This window comes from Notechis scutatus, chromosome Z (assembly GCF_049901735.1).
Source record: "Notechis scutatus isolate UNSWTSFEM ecotype Mainland chromosome Z, rNotScu1.2, whole genome shotgun sequence".
NCBI lineage: Eukaryota > Metazoa > Chordata > Lepidosauria > Squamata > Elapidae > Notechis > Notechis scutatus.
In genome coordinates, this window is record NC_142025.1 from 26495133 (window position 1) to 26518937 (window position 23805).

Consider the following 23805-nt stretch of genomic DNA (forward strand, 5'->3'; position numbering starts at 1 on the left):
TGCCAGTATATCAAGAATAGTAACTTAAACAAATGAGGGATAAAAGTTTATCTTAACATTAGCTAGTTATTTGAATTATTTTGGAAGTTGTTATACACTGAAAAAAACTGATCCATTGTATACTACCAAATTTTAAGTTATAATTTATTTTTATTATATAAAGTTGAACCTTAACTGATGAGAATAATCAGGTAGAAGGATCTCTGCAATTGACTAAAAATTGGGCATGTCCGTCATGCTGTTCAGCTCTTCACTAAAATATTTTGATTGTATTAATTTTATCAGGCATTCAACAAGATTAAAATTTTTGATTCATTAGAAATACTTAATGAAAGCTTGGGCAGCTTATAGATGTCAGCATAGCAGCATTGGCTAGTGTTTTCTGCATAAAAGAAAAATTGATTTTTTAATAATGAAGAATGTAGGAAAATATATTTTAAACAGAATGTCAGAATGCCAGGCAGACTATACAGTTGGATATATCTTTTTCTCCCATTGTGCAGTTTTTAATAATTTTATTAGTCTTGGATGCGAAACATTTTTCCTCTAAATATAAACTTCCTTAGTTTTCAAGCAATGGAAATGTTTCCTAAATTGGTGCAACTGAATTGTTTTGCATTTTCATAAAATAAGAATACAATCTGTTACCCAATCAATAAAGACCCAATGAATTTAGTATAAAAGGATAATTTCCCAATATTATTTTACCTTAATACTAGTGGAATTCAGCATGGCAAATTAATAAATTCTAGAAGCTATAGGTTCATGTTTATTATAACTGTCAGATTAAGATGTATTTTTGTATGTTATAAAAATATAAACTATATAAAACTTGTAATCCTGAAAATATAATTGAAGCTAGAATACATAATTTTGTACAATGTGAAATCCTAATTTGCATTAAAAGCTTTTCTATCAAAACCTAAATTGTAGGTTTGCTGAAGAAAAAGAAAACTTTACAGGGAATAGATTGGTAGAGAAGTGTAATGTTTAATTAGAGTATTTGTGCAGTTTTATGCTTTAATTTATAAACTACTTACCTCAGCATGCAGAGGCAGTAGAGCTTAGAAATAAGATATTTGCTCAACTCCTTTATAACAATGAGATTTGTTTTCTATGTAACCAAGTAATTTGCTGCTTTTGTGTATGTTGGGACAGCTAGAAAGTACAGGATGGTCTCTGTACAAGCTATGCCTTTTAGGTATTATTTAATAACTGTTCATTTTGTTCTCCATTCAAATAGATGGAAAAGCTCAGCTCCTTCTCATTTCTCAATAGAATATGGTTTTTAGATTTGTTTGGAATTAGGTGAACAATTTTATCTGGAAATAATGGGAGTTATGTGACTGAGCTCAGGGAAGGCCCCTATATAGCAAGCTACTTAACAAAAAAACCTGCAATAAAGGTAGTCCTTGACTTAACAGTTCATTTAATGACCGTTTAGTTACAACAGCCCTGAAAAAAGCTGACCGTTTTTTCACTTACAACCATTAAAGTATCCCCATGATCACGTGATCAAATTCAGATGCTTGGCAACTGACTCATATTTATAGTTGCTGTGTCCTGGGGTCATCACTTTTTGCGTCCTTCTGGAAGTCAATGGGGAAGCTAGATTCACTTAATGATATTACCAATTTAACGGCTGCAGTGGTTGACTTAAGTGTGGCAAGAAAGATCATAAAATGGGATGAATTTAACTTAACAAATGTCTTGCTTAACAACAGAAATGTTGGGCTCAATTGTGGCCGTAAGTTGAGGACTACCTGTATTTAAAGGGATTCACCATTTTCTGATTGCAACTATGACTATGAAAGTCTAAACAGGAATTATTGGTTTAGGAACAAGTAATCATTCAGTCTTATTTTAAACATGGCTCATTATGAAACTTTTGACTAACCATTTTTTACGTTTACTTACAACTAACAAAATAGCATGTCAACATAGCATATCCAATCATTTATTTCCTGAAGATGTATCACAATTAATATAAATTATGATTACAAAATAGAGTCCAACCTCTAATAAATTTATATAAATCTTCATTAAATCACTTTTGGAATAATTTTAAACTAAATTCCAAAATTTGGTATTTGCTTAAATAGCATTTCTTTTCCAGTTCTGGTACAGATTTTATTTTTAACTTTTTTTCAAAATTTAGAATCAAAATAATTTGGATTATTAAGATAAATAAAAATGAGTTTCTGCTGCATATTCTAGTCACATGTTTATAGATGAGAAGCTGCACTGAGAATCCTTTAATTCAACTTTTTATACCAATTTCTTCTCAATGACCACACAAAACAACGGAAATGTAAAACCACTGGATGGCTTTTTATTATGATAAATTTAAAATAAAAAGGATCAGCGATAACGATGAAGCTGCAAAGTGTTATGTCGTCTCCAGGCAGCACGGCGTGATCCACCAATAGTGTGATGGAACTTGTGGCCCTTGCCAAGGCCACGGCTCTTCCTGCCAGCAGAGGTCAGCCCACGCATCTCTCTGTGTTTGTGAACTGGTTTGGTGATCCATTGGGTATCTGGATTGCGCCTGATTGCTTTGTGGAATGGATCAATCAGAATGACCTCGAAGAATTTGTATGTGGAATCCTCACCCACCCAGTAAGAATTCAGCACTCTCAGAGCTCCACAGTGTCGGCCAGCACGCTCCTAGAAAATGAAATAGTTTAAATATGTATCTATACCTATATGTTATGCAAATGAAATCAGACTGAGAAACATGATGGAAAAGAAATAAGAGTATATAAACACTAAAGTATATACAAGTAATTTAATATTCCCTTTCTTTACATGTAAGTATTTCATTTTGGCCAGTGGCCATTCTCATATTTTCCCAGCTCTGGATATTTGGCTCCACAAATATTGCTTTGAATAGTTGCTTTACTCAGATATTAGCTATTTGCACTAGTAAACTATTATTCCCAATCAATGCTGCTCAAATGTCAGCCTCCTGCAAACATTCATTTGGCTTGATGTGGTTTTCTGTATAATTCAAAACACATTGGTTTCCCCATGAGCCAGTACTCTGCATTACCAGCACTCTTTTCTGTATGAAAATTTTCATGAATATACCATGAAAAGTAATAACATTTGAATGGCAAAAGTGGAGTTCCTATGTGAGCTATGATAATATAGCATTTGAATTTAACTATGTCTCCCAAAAAAATAGATAATCCTTAAAATCTAATTCAATCCATCAAGAATTAAATGTTTGTAATCTTATTTCCAATTGTTTCTGTACTGCTCTATAGATCCAGTTATATTTACACAGAAATAATGTCCTCATGTAAGTGAAGATCATACAGTTACTTAACATAGCATTGTTTATAAATAAAATACACATTCCATCTAATAATAGAAACACTACAGGATCACTATTACTTGGTGAGGAATATTTTCATTAAACTTATTAGTTTAATACATGTTGGACAAAATTATATTGTAATATTACCATAGTGTAATTTATAATTTTATAATCTATTATGCTATAATAAAATGTCTGAAGGTTCTTCTCAAGATTTCCTTACTTCTGCTACGGATTGCAGACTCCGGGCAAATTTTAACTGGTTCACACCATGATGCACAGGCTTTCCATAAGTAGCACCCTTAGGAACTGGACGTTTACGACCACCACGACGAACTCGGATGCGATAGATGACATAACCTACAACAGAAACAAATAGCATTTAACTACTATCATGTCACTCCTAGTCTTTTTGTTTAATGAATATAAGGACTGGGGTGTGTGTGACATGATAGCAGTGTTCTGACATCTCAGGGGTTGCCATAAAGAGGCAGTAAAGCTATTCTTCAAAGCATCCAAGGGCAGGACAAGAAGCAATGGGTGGAAGCTAATCAAGTAAAGAAGCAACCTAGAACTAAGGACAGTTAAAACAATGTAGAACTTGCCTCCAGAAGCTCTGAATGCTCCAACACTGGACATTCTTAAGAGATTGGACAACCATTTGTCTGAAATTGTATCAGGTTTCCTGCCTAAGCAAAGAGTTGGACCTGAAGATCTCCACGGTCCCTTCCAACTATTCTATTCTATTCTATAACTTCTGTCCAAGCTACCTGGCTATTCTGTATTTTTGATCCACATATGCCCATTTTGTTAAACTGAGATGATAATTTTACAGCAACAAAAAATGGCAGAAATTAGATTCACATAATATGGACAAAGAGAATTGTTAAGATTTGCTACCTTATGTAAGAATTGTTTCTATCAAATTGACTTGTCAGATGTTTTCTGCAGTTTATCCTCTTTGGGCATATAGCTACGTTCCAGTTAATTATTATAATAATTCCTATAGTGAGCAGTATATCAGATCAGTTTTTTCTCCATACATGTAATAAGCATGCAATCAAACATACAAAAAACCTTTTTAAATATTCCTATTACCTTGCTTAGCTTTATATCCCAGCCTGCGGGCTTTGTCTGGTCTGGTTGGACGAGGAGCTCGATGAAGTGCCGATAACTGACGATATTGCCAGCAACGGACACGCAGAAGGAAACGCATCACATCAGATTGCTTCTTTCTCCATAGTTCTTGGATATACTTGTAGGCACCCATTATGACTTACCTAGTAAAGAAAATGCAGAATTATGTTACATCATGTTTCTTTAATAACAGGTATATAAAAGGGATTCTTTTAAAAGAAGGCTCTCCAGTATATGAAAATAAACTCCCTAAAACTGACAGTAAGTAATCCATTAAAAATATGCCATTATTCAGGCTTTTTTCTGCTAATGTGCCAGTAAGAAGGCACATACTCATAAAAGCAATTTTAACTTCAGTCTCACACGTTTCACAAAGAGCATAACTTTTGCTTCCTTCAATCAGCTTCTGAAGCCAGATGACCATGATACAATTATTGCTTACTATATATACACCATACACCCAAAACTATGTGTGAATATGTGCTTCATATTCAGAAGTATGTTTTTATCAATATTAGGTAGTATTTTTTCCTTAAATTTTACAGGTTTTAGCTTTAGTCAAAAACAGGTTGTTCCTTTGTACCAATCCAATGAACTTGGATAAGCAACTACCTAAAGATTGAAAGCAGGAATATTTTACATCATTTACTATTTAAAAAAGAAAGCCTTAAAACAAGCTTGCCAATTTGGGAGTGATTCTTTATTTTCTATTTCAATTCTATTTTTTATTCTGACTGACTCTCACAGCAGTCCCCTCCTTTTGATTATCAATCGGATTTGAATAGAAAATCAGAGTAGAACTGAGGTTCGCGCAGGAGAGCCTAGTGGTTAAGGCACCAGGCTAGAAAGCATGAAACTTTCAGCTCAAATCCCACCTTCGCTATTAAAGTCAGTTGGGTGACTTTGGCCCAATCACTCTCTATTAATTAGCCCAAACCACTTCACAGGGTTGTTGTGGACACAATAAGAGGAAGACCTGTATGTGTGTGATAAATAAATAAATCTGCTCTACTTCCTCAGAGCTCCTTCCCCCAAGAGGTTTGCACTGAGGAAAGACGGCATGAGTGCCATCGTTCGATTTTCACCATAATTCTGAGCCGTAAAAAAAGACCCGATGCCAAAAGGAACCCAGAATTTCAACGATTCTTTTCGTTTCCATTCTCATCCTTCCATCTTTTTTTCACCCGGCCATTTCGCCCGGTAACATAAGGCCCAAGACGCCATTCGGCCAAACAAGATCCTAAACCCTTCTTTTGTTCCACAGCTGCCAAAACATAATCATCCTCTCTCCCCGAGCCTCGATCCATAAGAATCTGCACCAAACGAGTGCAAAAAGCCTCCAGACTGCAGGATGACAATGGATACATCGTCCGCAGAAAGAACCCAAGAAACCTTACCAGACAGCACTCGAAGCCGGAAAGAAAGAGGCCTCTCTCCCAAAATGCTTTGCAACAGAGGAGGGCAGGAAATACTCGGTGGTCAGGTGCTTGCTGGGAAATGTAGTTCATAGGGAACACATGTTATAAGAGCGTGGACTTTCATGATGTGAGATGGAATTTCTCCCTATGACTTTTGGCTAGCGGCTCTGCAAGTTATGTTCATTTAAAACCGTCTAGGCAAGCAAATTATCCTAGAAAATATTCTCCTTAACGACATTTTGGGATTGTTTTCATTATTACTAATGATAGAGTGCTTTAGAGATACGCTTTCACCTTGACTGTTTATTTCGTACGATCTATGAAATGGGAAGGTCATGACTGAGTTCTTATTTTAAATTAATTTTCAATTTTACTCCAGAATTCGAAGCTGGTTGTGTTAAAGAAATTCGAATATAGAATAATTCTTTCATATTTAAAATCGCTTTATTTGTTGTTCTTTTAGAAAAAAGTATTTCAGTTTCATTAACTTGATGCAAATGAACTTATTTTTGAAAATAAAAATGTTCTAGAAGCCTTTTGCTCGACACTCCAGAAATATGAATACATCTTAAGTTCTTAGGAGTGTTGTCCTGTAATTTTAAAAGTGATTGCCACTCACTTCAGTTATATATTGTAGCAATAGCATACTTTTATCTTTAAACAATCTATGAAATGACAAAAACAATTACCATTCTGGGTGGCCTATAGGTTTTGGATTTCTACCGGTAGTAGTCTGAAAGAAAATGGGAAAAGGCTTCAAAGTGTTGGTTTGTGGAATGTGTTCAGTGGGAAAGACGGCCATCTTGGAACAAGTTCTGTACGGTAATCACACTATTGGTAAGAAAGATGCCTAATTTTTTTTATAGTTGTGTAAATAATGTTATAACTGCCACTTTAGTAGTTAATAAATTCTGCCAGATTGGAATAGATGTAAAATGATCCATATAACATATTTGCATTGGTCAATTACTTTTTTTCACAAAAGGCAAACTAAGTTCTCAAGAACAATTAGATATCCCTTATATGCATTTTCCTGAACCAAGCTGGCTTGTGGAAAACATAAATGAATTTTATGTTATGTCCCCCAAGAAATCGTTGCTCTTTATTTTAAATAAAAACAGGTGAAGAGTGCAGCAGAACTATGGAAGATGTATATGTCGCTATGGCTGAAACAGATCGAGGACTAAAAGAACAATTACGCCTGTATGACACCCAAGGACTGCAAGGAGACGAAGATTTCCCCAAACATTATTATTCTATGGCAGATGGCTTTGTTCTAGTGTATGCTGTAAATAGTCTGGAATCTTTTAAGAAAGTTAATTGGCTCAAAAAGGAGATTGACAAGTTCAGAGAAAAGAAAGAGGTAAATGACTATTTTTCAAGGCTGCTTATTAGTTATCATACAATTTTGAATGGGTCAGGGATTATGGGTTGAAGGTGAAAAAAAGGGAAGGAACTCCACTTTGATAATCTCACTATAAAGAATTGCTTGGCCCGGATAACATACAGTATTGTCTGAGTAGTTTCTTCCTTACTCAACAAGTTTTTTTCTTTTATCTTCTTTCTGACCCTTCTGCCTCTTAATCTCTTTAGAAGAGTCTCCCTTGGAAGAAAAGGATTGCATATTCATGGTACTATTATTGGAAATGGATATGAGATCAAGTCCTACCGCTTGTCATAAGAGGCAATTTGATTTAGACAAAATCCAGGTCATAATTTGGTGTATTTTTATATGAGACTTTAAGGTGAAAGTGCCCTAAATATTAGATACCAGGATTCTCTATCTTGCCTCACTGAATAATTTCATTCACGCAAGGCACTGTGTACTTAATGAATTATAGATATTGAGCTCCTAGTGCTGGTGGGTGTCAAACTATTTCATTGAGGGCCGCATGAGGGTTGTGTTTGACCTTGGAGGGCTGGGCTGGGTGTGGCAAGCTTTGTCATGGGAGTTCCATTTTTGCTGGCAGAGGGCTACAGGAAGCAGTCACAGCCAAAAACGGAGCTAGGGAGAGCCGCACCTGGCCCTTCTGAGCTCTGTTTTTATTGGCAGAGGCATTGCAGGCAGGTCCTCTGCTGTTTCCAGAGCGGTCCTGCGGGCCAGATCTAACCGCCTCATGGGCCAGATCTGGCCCAAAGGCCTTGAGTATGATACCCCTGTCATAGTGGGATTAAATGTTTTGGACAAAATACAGGCAGAAAAACTTAATATGGGGCAATCTAAAACAAGATTTCAGGTGGCATTAGTTTCAAACAAAATATTTGTGGAATACTTTGGTCTTGCTGATATGATGAACCGAATGTAGCATTACAATAGTAAAGGTAAAATTCCCCCGCACATGTGTGCTAGTCGTTTCCGGCTCTAGGGAGTGGTACTCATCTCCGTTTCTAAGCTGAAGAGCCAGCGCTGTCCCAAGACGTCTCCATGGTCATGTGGCTGGCATGACTTAATGCTGAGGGCGCACAGAGCACTGTTACCTTCCCACCAAAGTGCTCCCTATTTTTCTACTTGTATTTTTCATGTGCTTTTGAACTGTTAGGTTGGCAGAAGCTGGGACAAGTAATGGAGCTCACTCCATTACACGCCACTAGAGATTCGAACCACTGAACTTCTGACCTTCTGATCGACAAGCTCAGGATCATAATCACTGAGCCACTGTGTCCCCATTACAGTAGTAAGTTATTTTAAAAGTATACAGTAGTCCTCAACTTACAACCATTTGTTGTTTTTTGTAAATTTTATTTGAGTTTTCACAAAGAGAAAAAAAAATACAAATAAAACATCTTTTTTGAAAGCAGCGTAATCCCGGGTTACATTTCTTCGTACAGACACAAATTCAGGTTCATGCTCATTTTTATATTCTATTCCATATCTTATTACTATTTTACATTTTCTGCATAGCTTCTCCCCTCTTTTAATTTTCTCAATTTTATTTTAGTTATCTCATCTCAATTCAAATCATTGTATTTATATTTTTTGTCTGTCCTGTTTCAATTATCTATTATCTTTTCTCATTAAACAAAATTTCTCCTGTAATTACTGATTGGAGTATGACGCCTTTATATCTTTTCCCTAAAGTTGTAACATTCAATATAATACATAACTTCCATTCGGATTCTGCTTGTACATTCTTAAAATACACACTGTATTCTTAAAAAAAGAAAAAAATTATAAATGTATATAATTAAAACAACATTCCATTCCAAGTCAATTCTATCATTAATATTAATATCCATTAAAGTCTTAACATCTTTAACATTACTTTTCAATTAAATATCATACTTCTATGGGAACAATTATAAGCTTTCCATAGTTAATTCCTCCCCTCTTCTCTTATATTTTATAAAACATTAACTAATTAAAATGTTCCGGTTCCTTCCTAATTCAATTTTCTTTCTTTCTTTATTTTATTTCACTTATTTTATTCAGAAACATTTCACTAAAGTACACTAACTATTTTATCCCTCATTTTAATCATACGTTGTTTCCAATTTTCTAAAGTTATTTCTATTACTAATATAACAATACAATCTTATGTACCTTTACAGAATCCCCTTTTCAGTTAGATTTTCATTCATCTATTACTAATATAACAATACAATCTTATGTACCTTTACAGAATCCCCTTTTCAGTTAGATTTTCACCCATTATCTCTAAATAGGCCCTGTTTCTCTATATCTTGCTCCGGTCCTTTGTAACTTCTTTTCCTTTCCTTCTTCCCTCTCTTCTTCTCTCTCCCCTTTTTACCCCCTTGTCTCTCTACCTCTATTTCTCTCTTCTGTATTCCCTTTTCTGTTGCTTTCCAGTATTATACTTATTTTTCGAATTATTTTTCTTTTCTTTGGTTGTTTTTAAGTCTTAAATTCTCCATTCTCTTTCCCCCCTTTCCTTTTTCTTCCCCACATAGAATTACTTGTTCATTAAAGATGGCTTCTTCTTTGTCCCAGTCTTCTTGTTTTGCAGTCTTTTCTTGTTGTTTCTCATAGTTCCAAATCTCCATTTCTAAGAATTGAAAAACGAAGCCAAAATAACCCTTCCCTTCTTGTGCATCTTCTTTGTACTTTTTAAGTTCCATTTTCAATTCATCCAGAAGTGGTGCCATTGTATAACTTTTTAAACAACCACCTGATTGATTTTAGTCATTCAAATATAATAACCAAAAATCCAAAGATCACCAAATAATCCAAATACACGCAAGCTGTTTCTTTTTTGCTCTTTTTTTCACTTTCTCTTCCTGGGGTTACTATTTAGTTGCAAAGTTTCAGTTAAAATGTATCTTTTAGAAGTCTTGTTGAAGTTTTACTTTAGATTCTTTTTAATTCCAGTCAGTCTCCTCCCTCTTCCAGATCCTGCCCTTATTCTTTTTCTCTCCCTTCCTGCTTATGAAAAAGAAAGTTTTTAATGTCCAGAAATCTTTATTATCCCTTTGGCATTTTGTTTTATTTTCAGCTTAATTGCCTATTGATGTCAAAGCGGATTTTTCCGATTTCTTATTTAAGTCTCTTAGTTGTCAGTATAGGGAAGGAGAGAGAAGGAAAAAAAAAGCCAAACCTTTCCCGTTTCACTTTCCTTCACTGCTTCCGACTCTTCTTTGGGAGCGATGTTATTTTTTGTAAATTTAAATTCCAGGGTAGCTTGGTTGTTGCTTTTACAATTTAACCCGGTCAGCCAAAACTTTCACTTCTTATCTTCCTCCTGCACATTCTTTTCCGGTTGAGTTCTTTTTTGTGGTGGCCATTTCTGACCACCGCTGCAACTGCCTTCGGGAAAGGGAGTAATGGCCAGCTGAAGAGGAGAGATGCGGCTCTCCTCGACCCAGCTGGCGGTCTCCCCCCTCTTCACCTCTACGGGGTGGCTTAGCCCCGAAACCAGCCGGCTCGGGGCTCTCCAGCAGCGAGCACGGATCGAAGCCTCGCAGAGACGAGGTTTCGGTCTGTCGCCGAAGAAGCTCAAACCGGAAGTCCAACTTACAACCATTTGTTTAGTGACTGTTCAAAGTTACAATTACACTGAAAAAAGTGCTTATGACAGTTTTTTCACACTTATGACCATTGCAACATTCCCATGGTCATGTGACCAAAATGTAATTACTTGGCAACTGGATAATATTTTTAATGGTCTCAGTGTGTCATGGTCACGTGACCTCACAAGCAAAGTTATTGGGAAAACCAAATTCAATTAGCTATGTGATTAAACAATTCACTTAACTGTGGCAAGAAAGGTAATAAAATGGGGCAAAATTCAGTCAACAAATGTCTTGCTTAGCAACAGAAATTTTGGGCTCAATTTTGGTATTGGTCAAGGATTACCTATATGGTTTTAATTCTTTCTTGGGAACCTTCTGTTAAGAAGGCAGTAGATTTTCAATGTTCTGTAATTGGGATCTGTTAATTTATGTTTTTGTTTAACATCAGACCTATAGTTGTGGCTTGAAAGCTGGTCAGAATATGGTGTAACTTGTAGGATCCACTTCTGTCAGGAAAGGTAAAGACTATCTAGTCTTATTACCCTTTTATTCACTAATCCTAAATAAGAAACAAGTAGCTGCTGGTGTTGTTTTTTCTTCTCATTCAATCTGTTCCAAGAGTCTGATACTCTCCAAGTATTTTAAATTATAATTTCCCTCGGCACTTGTTATCACCTAAAATGACTGAGACAAAAGATTGAGACAATCAATATCTGGTTGTTACTATGCTGCCTGTTACAGTTCCATCCCTACTATGGTGGTAATTGAATAAGTCAATTTAAATGAACTGAATTATATCAGACTCAAACTGAGGTAATGAACTACATCTTCTGTGTTAAAATTATGTAATTGGATCATTTCTTTATGCTGTGCTGGTTTCTTTGTTTAAGACAAGTTAAAGCAGGGGAAGCATTTAGTTTTGTAACTCCATAATCTAAAATAATACAGCACATGTGACATTTGGAGAATGTTTTCCTTGCTCTTTTATGTTGGCTATGCAGACCTATACCACTGCGTACACAACCACCTTGAAATCTGTTTGGCGGGAATATATGGTCCTATTCAATTAAAAAATAATTCAATAAATAGGAATAGTATAATTTGTGAATTGGGGTGAAGATAAGAAAAGGAAAAAGAGATGGAGGGGCTCTTAATTTCTCTAGAGTTAATTGTTTCAGGTTAGCTATATTGTTTCCCCGAAAATAAGACCCAGTCCTTTTTTTTCTCACCAAGTTTTTTTAAAGTCTTCTACTTCCACTGACTCGCATCATGCCAGTGGCACTGACAGCCCCACCCAGTAGGAATCTGCTGCTGGCCCATTTCTTCTGTGGCCACTTATCGCCACTTGCCCGTGTCACCCCTCGGCCTCTGTTTCACCATCAGAGACCTTCAGGAAAGGCTTCTTCAGCCTATAACAGAGCTCCAGATCAATCAAAGAAATAAAAAGGGGGGAATTTTAGCCCTTTCCTCTAGAGAGTTGCATTTGATATCATTTTCAGAATAGAAGACAAGATGCTCTTTTTTTCTTTTCCATATGTTAATAATTTTAATCTTACTTTGGTGTCTATATTTTTCCATGTTGGTCATTGTGGCTATTAAGAATGCCCAATTAGTTAAAAAGTAATAATACATTAAATAAATAAGCTTGTTTCTTACAACTGATAATTTAGTGGCTTTGCTGAACATATGACCAGAATTGTGGTTGAGGAATCCTAGTCTCTGGACTGGGGCAATTTTGTGTTTTAAACCATAGCTAAATCAGAATGTGAAAAGAAGTAAAAGGACAATAGATTCTCACTACAACTTAGCAACTGTACTGTTTGTTACTAAACTTGTTTCTTAAGTTTATTATATAAGTGGTTGTCATAGTACCTGACTATGGCTTATTTCTTCAAATACTATATTGATATTACTATCAAGAAATCTGACCATCCAATATTTGTAAAGTAGTATATAATTGATTCACCTTGTACTGAGAGGAAAAGTTTTTTAAATTTTTGTTTTCTTTTTTCTATTGCCACAGAAGAAATATAGTTATGCTGTCCTTTATTGATAAGTTTAACCATTTCTGATTTGAAATTAGGTTTCCAATATACAAATAACCTTTAAGAAGCCAAATTTCAGTTTACTAAAGATCAAAGTAACACATTTTAGTTCTATACTTCTTCATATTAAGCAGAATTATACTCTTAAATCATCTGCTTTTTGATACAGGTACAATCCCTGTAACATACTTTTTTAGCATGTTATATCTTGTAAATATTATTGCATTCAGACTTTTAATCTAAATGCCATAGTTAAGAAGATCCATTAAAATAAAGAAGTAAAGCTATCTATATCTAATAATATATCCTTGTAAACTTGAACCATAAGGAAGGAATTTTCAATACAAGGAAGTGAATTGTGAAAAGTTATTGTTACCCTCATCATTCTGATATTTTCCAAATCCTGTTACCTCCCCACCTCCAATGCTTTCTAGTTGGTTAGATTACCATTTCCAATAGTCTCTCTGGTATTGCAGATATTGTTCATTATATCAAGAGTTTTGCTAAAAAGAAAAGTGTAGTGAATAGCTTTTAAGTTCAGTAGGACACATTATCCAAAAAATATACTTTTTTAAAAAGGCTTGGCAACCTTGATTTATATTAAAGATAATCCATTGCTCTCCAGTTTTGGACTTCATTCTCATTAATTCCGGGTAACAGACTTCGTGGGCAAGGATATTGACTCCAAATATTTGGATTTTATTAAGAATTAAGTTGTTTGTGAGAAACTTCAACAAGCAGTTACTGGAAATTTAAAATGATTTAATGTATTGATAAGTAGAATCAATGTTGGCTGATTTTACTTTGAGTTTTGTTGATACAAAATCAGTTCAAGTAGTCCTTGACTTATAACCACAATGGATCCCAAAATTTCTGTTGCTAAGTGAAATATTTTTAAAATGATTTTTACTCCATTTTACAACCTTTATTGCCACATTTGTTAAGTGAATTACTGAAGTTTTTAAGTTAATTGCAAAGTTGGTTAAGTAAATCTGGTTTCTCCATTGACTTTGCTTACAAAAGGTGATCACATGATGTTAGGACACTGCACCATCATAAATACAAGTCATTTGCCAAGAGTCAAATTTTGGTCACTTAACTATGGAGATGCTGCAATAGTCATATGAAAAATACAGTAGTCATACATCATGTTTTTTAATACCATTATAAATTTGAATGGTCACTAAATGACCTGTTGTAAGTCAAGAGCTACCTGTAATTATTTCCTTTTGATTCAAGATAATTATGTGAAAAAGTGATTTTTTTTAGAATTCAGCAATTTTTTTTCAATCTCTATTACTGCAAGACAACAAGATTTGCTAGATTACTTGCAAGCCCCTAGTAAAAATCTCTCAGCCAGGAAGTATGACTCCAGTGAATAGGTGATACAGGTAGATCTCAACTTACAACCATTCATTTAGGCTGGGGTGTCAAACTCAAGGCCTGCGGGCCAGATTCTGTCCACAGGGTGCTTAAGTATGGCCCTTGGGGCCAGCCGGGAAATAGTAAAGGACTGGCCTGTGGTGCCTCTGCTAGCAAAAACGGGCCACGTTTCATCCTGGATAGCTTCCTTTGACCCTTCTGGCCAAAACAGGGCATGGGTGGCCACCCGTGGTCCCCCTCCCCACACCCTGATTGTCCTGGACAGACTCCTGCATGGCAATATGTTGCTGTAATAAAGGCATAAATAAAATTACAGACAAAAAGGGATTGTAATAGAGTATACCAAAACTCAATAATTGTCTATTCAAATAAGATGGTATAGATTGCCCCAAAGTTTAACAGTAGCTAGCCAATTCTTTAATCTTCATTTTGAAGGAAAATATTGTTCCGTTCTCAACACCTCAACAAAACCTGTATTTCCAAGAATTTGTGAAGTGCTATAGATTAGCCAGCATTCAAAATCTACATGTCTTGAGAAAAGAGAAGTATCTGAAGCATCCAAGGGTTCTTTAATAGGATCTAATTATTACGGCATCTCCACCTAACACTGGAATAACTTCTTTGACCATAATGGTAGTAAGTTTTTAACCTCCTCTTTATTATTTTCATAAATAATTCAAAGTAACGAGCATACCTAATATTCCTGAGGGATAGTGTCTGGCTCAAAGACATCCAGCCTGCTTTCCTGCCTTGGAAAAGGCTAGAACTCAAAATTGTTTCCAGTCTAATGCAGCAATCACTAGACTAAACTGGTATTTTTCTCTACAGCTAACATACTTCTAAGGGCAACCAAAATATATGTTTAAATATTGGTAGCAAACATCTTTTAAAAAATAGAACTTTAGAATAATACTCTTAAAAAAAAGAACTGCATGTATATAAGCCCATTCACTCAGCTACACTGTGCAGTCGATTTGGAGCTGTTTGATTGTGTTTGAATAATCATCTACTGATTTATAGCATCATTCCTTTGGAGGAGAGAAAAAGAAACAATATTTATGACTATGGTATTTATCTGACAATAACTGATTGATGTTTACTTGCAGGTGCTTGTGGTTGTTCTCAAATGATGGCCTATATAAGTATTAGTTTGCATAGTCATTATTCTGGAGGGTAGCAGTGAGGTCTACTTCTGTTGAATCAGGTGGGGGAACTATGGCTAGAGCTCCTAGCATCTTTTCTCATTGGCAATACTGGATATTGCAGTTTAGCATATTTCAAAAGCAGTAAGTTCCATATCCCTCTGCAGTATCCAGACATAATCATTGTTCAAATAAATATATTAAAATTATTGATACAAAATTATTCATTTGAAACCTCTTGAATCTAATGGAGTTGTTTGACATTTAATTAAGTTTGGCTCTGACTTTGTTTTTAAAAGCTGCGTTTTTTAAGTATCTTGAAATTGGGCCCACTTCTGAATTCTGTTCTACAATAATAGTGGTCATCATTTTAGAATATATTTTATTGCCTGTATAGTAATTATTCTATTGTTTATTCTGGTCACAGGAGCATAAGTAGGTGTTACTTTGTTTATAGGAACAAATGGTTTAAAAATACACTGCTCAAAAAACTAAAGGGAACCTTTAAACAACACAATGTAACTCCAAGTCAATCACACTTCTTTGAAATCAAACTGTCCACAACACTGATTGACAATCAATTTCATCTGCTGTTGTGCAAATGGAATAGACAACAGATGGAAAGCATAGGCCATTAGCAAGACATCCCCAATAAAGAAGTGGTTCTGCAGGTGGTGACCACAGACCACTTCTCAGTTCCTATGCTTTCTGGCTGATGGTTTGGTCACTTTTGAATGCTGGCGGTGCTTTCACTCTAGTGGTAGCATGAGACGGAGTCTACAACCCACGCAAGTGGCTCAGGTAGTGCAGCTCATCCAGGATGGCACATTAATGCGAGCTGTGGCAAGAAGGTTTGCTGTGTCTGTCAGCGTAGTGTCCAGAGCATGGAGGCGCTACCAGGAGACAGGCCAGTACATCAGGAGACGTGGAGGAGGGCAACAACCCAGCATCAGGACCGCTACCTCGCCTTTGTGCAAGGAAGGACAGGAGCACTGCCAGAGCCCTGAAAAATGACTTCCAGCAGGCCACAAATGTGCATGTGGCTGCTCAAATGGTCAGAAACAGACTCCATGAGGGTGGTATGAGGGCCCAACGTCCACAGGTGGGGGTTGTGCTTACAGCCCAACACTGTGCAGGACGTTTGGCATTTGCCAGAGAACACCAAGATTGGCAAATTCACCACTGGTGCCCTGTGTTCTTCACAGATGAAAGCAGGTTCACACTGAACACATGTGACAGACGTGACAGGGTCTGGAGACGCCGTGGAGAACGTTCTGCTGCCTGCAACATCCTCCAGCAAGACCGGTTTGGCAGTGGGTCAGTAATGGTGTGGGGTGGCATTTCTTTAGGGGGCCGCACAGCCTTCCATGTGCTCGCCAGAGGTAGCCTGACTGCCATTAGGTACCGAGATGAGATCCACAGACCCCTTGTGAGACCATATGCTGGTGCAGTTGGCCCTGGGTTCCTCCTAATGCACAACAATGCTAGACCTCATGTGGCTGGAGTGTGTCAGCAGTTTCTGCAAGACGAAGGCATTGATGCTATGGACTGGCCCGCCCGTTCCCCAGACCTGAATCCAATTGAGCACATCTGGGACATCATGTCTCGCTCCATCCACCAACGTCACATTGCACCACAGACTGTCCAGGAGTTGGGGGATGCTTTAGTCCAGGTGTGGGAGGAGATCCTTCAGGAGACCATCTGCCACCTCATCAGGAGCATGCCCAGGCATTGTAGGGAGGTCATACAGGCACGTGGAGGCCACACACACTACTGAGCCTTATTTTGACTTGTTTTAAGAACATTACATCAAAGTTGGATCAGCCTGTAGTGATTTTTCCACTTTAATTTTGAGTGTAACTCCAAATCCAGACCTCCATGGGTTGCTAAATTTGATTTCCATTGATAATTTTTGTGTGATTTTGTTGTCAGCACATTCAACTATGTAATTAACAAAGTATTTAATAAGACTATTTCATTCATTCAGATCTAGGATGTCTTATTTTTGTGTTCCCTTTATTTTTTTGAGCAGTGTATATATGGAGATGTAAATGTTTTAAATAACAGTAATAAAATACAGGAAATGGAGTCAGTAAGATTTTAGTGATTACCAAGTCAGTTTTAGTGCATCTACTTTAAATGTAACTATTCAATTATTAGATTATAAAATTGAATATACATATATAATACACACAAACACACACACACAAATAATATATATATATATATATATATATATATATATATATATATATATATATATATATATATATATATATATATATATATATATATATATATATATATATATATATATATATATGGATCTTTGGTTATTCGGGTTTTCTCCCGCGTAAGATTCAAAGTATCTAGGCAACGTTTGGCGAGGTCCCACTCGCCATCTTCAGGCTGGTGCTTTCGGCTTAGTGCCAGTGCAAGCAGTGTGTGACCGGAGCTGCCATCTCTCTATATATACAAGTGGTGGGGATGGTGTGCTGGGCTGGTTGGCTGTGCTGCAGCCTCTTGATTGGTTGATGGAGTTGATGTTGGTATAATGGGCTGTGTAATGGCCTTTTGTTGTAGAGATATCCTGGATCTTGTGCTGTCATCTCCTGGGTCGTTAGCCTCTTGTGTTTTAACGGCTTGGGTAATGGGTTGTGTGATGGGCTTGTGAGTTCTTTTGTTGTGGTATCCTGGGTCTTGCGTTGTAATCTCCTGGGTCGTTTGTGTTTTGATCTCTTTTCCATTAGCCTCCTGTGTAGTAACAGCTTGGGTAATGGGTTGTGTGATGACCTTGTGAGATTTATTGCTGTGGTATCCTTGGTCTTGTGCTGTGATATCCTGGATCATTTGCTGTGTTGTGACTTCTTGAGTTCTTGAGGTGTAATTTCTTGAGTTTTCTGATGTGATGTGAAAGAAGACACCAGCATAATAATCCTACCAGCAGACAAGGGCAACGCAACAGTGGTTATGAACACATCTGACTACCAAACCAAGTTAACCAACCTACTCCTAGACCCCACATACAAACCCCTAAAGACAGACCCCACCACCTACCTAGAAAAAACCACCAGATCCAAAATAAAAGCCTCCCCATCAGTGAAGAAATCCAGCAAAGAATCATACCCAGAGAGAAATCATCCAGATACCCTAAGCTTTATGGTCTCCCAAGATACAAAGAAGGAACTCCACTTAGACCAATAGTCAGCTCCATAGGCTCACCTCTACAAAACCTAGCCAAATTTCTCGCCAAACAACTACAGCCCTATGCAGAATCCATCAACTCACATGTAAGAAACTCATTCCAGTTCATCGAGATAATAAAGAAACAAAACTTACAACCCAGCGACCTACTAGTTAGCTTCGATGTCATATCCCTCTTCACCCAAGTGCCAATAAAAGAAGCCTTGACAGCCATCCAAAACAAATACAACCCCCCAAGCACATCCTAGATCTGACCAACCACTGTCTATCCAATACATACTTCACCTACAATGGACAAAAATACAAACAAATAGAAGGAGCACCCATGGGATCACCCCTCTCACCTGTCATCGCAAACCTCTACATGGAACACTTTGAAACACAAGCTCTAGAAAAATATGATCACAAACCCAAACTCTGGCTCAGATACGTAGATGACACCTTCATAATCTGGCCACACGGGAAAGAAAAACTGAACAACTTCCTCACACACCTCAACAGCCTACACCCCAAAATACAATTCACCATGGAAACAGAAGCTAACAATCAACTTCCCTTCCTAGATGTCTTGGTATACAAAAAACCCAATGGCTCCCTAGGACACACCATCTACCAAAAGAAAACACATACAAACCGCTATCTACACGCACTCTCACACCACCACCCAGCACAGATCAATTCCGTAGCTGAGACACTCATCTCCAGAACAAAATGCTTAGCTGATGAACAACACCTAAAAACCGAACTAAACACTCTCACCAACGTACTAACAGCCAATGGATTTCAAAGAAAGAAGATCACCCACCTAATCCAAAAAAAACCCCAACCAAAATCCAAGACAGAGAACAAGAGAACGGCAAAGCCCTCCTCCCATATATAAAAAGGCACTACAGACAAAATCAGCAAGATCCTCCAAAAACACAACATTAAAACAGCATTCTGCACAAACAGAAAAATATCCACCATCCTAAGAAACCCTAAAGACAAAATCGAGTTAGAAAACCAAGGAGTATATGAAATCCCCTGCACTGCCTGCCTCACCACATACATTGGACAAACTAACAGAAGAATAAGTGCACGCGTTGAAGAACATAAGAACTCAATCAAAAAAGAAGAACCAACCTCTTCCCTGGTCCAACACCTCAAAGCCACAGGACATGAGATTGACCTTAAAAATACCAGAACTATCGCCAAAACTGAACACCACAGCAGCAGAATAATCAGAGAAGCCATAGAGATAGAAAACGCCCACACAGCATGAATAAAAGAGATGACACCTCCCGCTTACCAGCCATTTGGAAACCCGCCCTCATGAACAGACGAGTACCCAACATGATAAATGACACCAGACCCACACCCATGAGGGCCACACAAGATGCCACCACCACACTTCCACGTAAAAATCAGACTCACACCCACACAGAAGATGAGACACGACCACAGACCAGAAGCCGCACTGCAGCTGCATCACTACCCACTTCAAACTACTCTGAACCATACATGAAGCGAACTGACCCCCACCATGAAGATGTGGCACGACCACGAACTCGAAGCCAAACGAACACAGACCCAGACCCCAAACTCAAAGCCATATTAAAAACCCAAAATGCTACATCACAGCCACCCGCTCAGGACATCACATCAGAAAACTCAAGAAATTACACCTCAAGAACTCAAGAAGTCACAACACAGCAAATGATCCAGGATATCACAGCACAAGACCAAGGATACCACAGCAATAAATCTCACAAGGTCATCACACAACCCATTACCCAAGCTGTTACTACACAGGAGGCTAATGGAAAAGAGATCAAAACACAAACGACCCAGGAGATTACAACGCAAGACCCAGGATACCACAACAAAAGAACTCACAAGCCCATCACACAACCCATTACCCAAGCCGTTAAAACACAAGAGGCTAACGACCCAGGAGATGACAGCACAAGATCCAGGATATCTCTACAACAAAAGGCCATTACACAGCCCATTATACCAACATCAACTCCATCAACCAATCAAGAGGCTGCAGCACAGCCAACCAGCCCAGCACACCATCCCCCACCACTTGTATATAGAGAGATGGCAGCTCCGGTCACACACTGCTTGCACTGGCACTAAGCCGAAAGCACCAGCCTGAAGATGGCGAGTGGGACCTCGCCGAAACGTTGCCTAGATACTTTGAATCTTACGCGGGAGAAAACCCGAATAACCAAAGATCCACATACAAATACCATGAGAACCTCAGAAAACATATATATATATATATATATATATATATATATATATATATATATATATATATATATATATATATATATATATATATATATACATACATACACACACACACATACGTACATACATACATACATACATACATATAAAATCTCCCTAGCACCGTGTAATGGAGTGAGCTCCGTTACTTATCCTAGCTTCTGCCAACCTAGCAGTTCAAAAGCATGTAAAATGCAAGTAGAAAAATAGGGACCACTTTGGTGGGAAAGTAACAGCGTTCCGTGCACCTTCGGTGTTTAGTCATGCCGGCCACATGACCACATAGGTGTCTTCAGATAGCACTGGCTCTTTGGCTTTGTAACGGAGATGGGCACTGCCCCCTAGAGCTGGAAATGACTGGCACCTATATGCAAGGGGAACCTTTACCTTTTTATATATATATAAACTTTACAGAAGTCAGCCAAGGAGCTAAAGGATTATTTATTCGGCTCATGGATCTATTTGAATTTTGCATGATCTACTAGGAATGATAGCAGCTAAATTGTAGGGAAGAGTGCATTCCAGTCTCTTTTCCCTTCGCAATAATTCTATATTTGGAAATGTGTTTACATCACTGAGCTTATTTCCCGTTTTGATTGTTTTATTCCTTCTTTGCAGTGGCCAATTATTGTTTTAGGTAATAAAACTGACCTTTTGGAGGAAAGACAAGTACAGAGTGAAATTGCACAACAGTGGGCTAGGATTGAGACAGTGAAGTTATGGGAAGTGACAGTAGCGGATCGAAGGACAATGATGGAGCCTTTTGTGGTATTAGCAAGCAAACTTTACCAATCACAGAACAAGTTGACATTTTCTTTCTCCCGTCGGAGACCCAAATGCAATAAGGAAGACTACTGAATGCCCTTATGCTTCCCACTGGGCCAAGAATCTGCTGTGGCTTTTGCATTTCCAGAGTTGTTCATTTCTAGAGCAACTAAAGCAGTTCTCACAGATCACAATGAGAATGGCATCTGAAATCATTTCATAAAAACACTGACATGATCATAGTTGTCTGTCTTCAATAATATGTTCGTGGAATGCAAACTGGAGAATGTTTGAGTTCAGAAAAGACTTTTTCTAAAGGGGGCATTTTAGAATCATTGGGAATATTGCCACCTCATTTAGCATTTCAGAAAAGAAATGAAAGAATAAGGTAAAAAGTTGTTTATTTTGATCATACATTGTATAGCTTTATTCATTGTGCTACGAAAAATTACTTATGAAAAAGAGAAGCCAACAGAATTGGGTGCAGCATAAGCATTTGACCTTCACTACCTTTATTATAAAGTGTTCTAATACCATTAGCACTGATGCTTTTGGATGAACCAGTGTTACTTCTATTGATTATCATCAAGCACCCTTCCCCAATTTCAAAAGCCCACTAATATCTATCCCTGTGCAGAGACAGCAACCTCCTGAAATAGAGAGGACAGCATCAGAAAAAAAATAGTAACTTGGTTCATTTAAAAGGCTGTAGCAGTGCTTCTCAATCTCAGCAACTGTAAAGTGTGGATTTGTAATTCCTAGAATTTTCCAGTATACGTAAGTCTTAAAAGTAACTATTAAAAATACAGGACTATGTTGGAGTATTTGATTCTGGCTTAGCACATTGTTTGACATTTATTCCATAAACTATGATTTATGGCTTAACATATTGGCTGAAATCAGCCAGTCTGTACAGGAAAAAAATGAGTAATACTAGGGGAAAGTATTCTTCCATCTGTTTTAGGTCTAAGCAACCTATCTTTTACTTCAATTGTACTTATTGTTGCCATACAATTAAAGTGCCTTAAAATATGTTAACATAAAAATCAATACAGGATTTAAAACCTAGGAAAGTGGAAAAATCTTTTTACAAAAATAACATAGGTACAAGTTGAGCTTTCCTAGAAAAAGGAATAGTAGCATACCTACATATACTTTTCCTCATCTATATTCTACATTACATAAAGATGATTTGAGGAATTAATGAGAAACCTAGATCAATTTTTTTCCAGAATTCCTAATTGATGTGGCTAATGCCCCCTGCTGGACATTTTAAGAACTGTAGTCCCCAGCAAATCAAGATAGTGCTAGATTGGAGAATTCAAAAATGCTAGCTATCCTAGGGTTGTTACAGTGGCTTATACCATCACAACGTAACAGAAGTTCTCACCTACTTCTAAATGGAATCTGTGGTTAGATTTGTATTTTCACAATTTTCATTACAATTCTGAATGATGCAAAAATCTGTTGGAAAGTAGGTAGGGTTAAAATTTCTCAAACAGTTGCAGTAGAGAAATCGATCCAAGTTTCTTTTCTTTCCATCCAGGAATAAAATACTTTAAGACCTAATGTGATATATTTTAAGCACATTTTTAAATTTAAATGCAGCTTCTGAGAATGTAACAAAAATAGGATGGGTGACATATCTAGGTGTTAAATTACAGATTGAAGTACAGATTCTGAATCCATTTTATTTATATTGCACATTTAAAGGGCTGTCATCTGTTTATATACTGTATTCATCAGCTGTCCTTCATGCATTTTACAGAATGACAGTATTTTATAGCATAACAAGCACAGTTAACATGAATTTTATATAATTATTCATTCTGGGTCATTAGTGAATTGTGTTTCAATTACTATTAATTGAAAGCCAAATTGAATTATGTTCATATTTTGAGCGCTATTAAAAGAGAAAAGGAACTTTTTAAATAGAGATATTAAATATGTTAGCATTTATTTAGTATAAATAGATGCCAAAAAAAAAAAAGGGAAAAACTATTCCCACCTTCCTTCCAAATATGTCAAGCAGCAATAGCCTGAAACCACAAATAAATTGCTCTAATGTTAAACTGTTAGGGAAATTCCGGGTTTAAGTACTAAGATGATCCGAACTTTTGATAAAAGTCACCTGCCCCAAAAAT

The 23805-nt window shown here is 37.0% G+C and overlaps 2 protein-coding genes across 3 annotated transcripts; one reads left to right on the forward strand and one right to left on the reverse strand.

Moving 5' to 3' along the window:
* Positions 1–2310: 2310 nt before the first annotated feature.
* RPL15 (ribosomal protein L15) lies at positions 2311–5884 on the reverse strand. The gene is made up of 4 exons (XM_087945324.1): positions 5852–5884; positions 4421–4597; positions 3546–3682; positions 2311–2667 (listed from the first exon to the last, which is right to left on the reverse strand). The coding sequence occupies exons 2-4, from the start codon at positions 4590–4592 to the stop codon at positions 2362–2364; spliced, it is 615 nt and encodes a 204-aa protein (XP_087801450.1). The 5' UTR covers positions 4593–4597; positions 5852–5884; the 3' UTR covers positions 2311–2361.
* Positions 5885–5965: 81 nt separating this feature from the next.
* On the forward strand, positions 5966–23338 carry NKIRAS1 (NFKB inhibitor interacting Ras like 1). 2 transcript variants are annotated; one of them, XM_026685715.2, is made up of 4 exons: positions 5966–6075; positions 6586–6714; positions 6999–7240; positions 21515–23338. In XM_026685715.2, exons 2-4 carry the CDS (start codon positions 6621–6623, stop codon positions 21752–21754), a joined length of 576 nt encoding a protein of 191 aa, XP_026541500.1. In that variant the 5' UTR covers positions 5966–6075; positions 6586–6620; the 3' UTR covers positions 21755–23338. The 2 variants fall into 2 exon arrangements, with proteins under 2 accessions (XP_026541500.1, XP_087801453.1); XM_087945327.1 differs by lacking the exon at positions 6586–6714 and having other exon boundaries at positions 5969–6075.
* Positions 23339–23805: the final 467 nt, after the last annotated feature.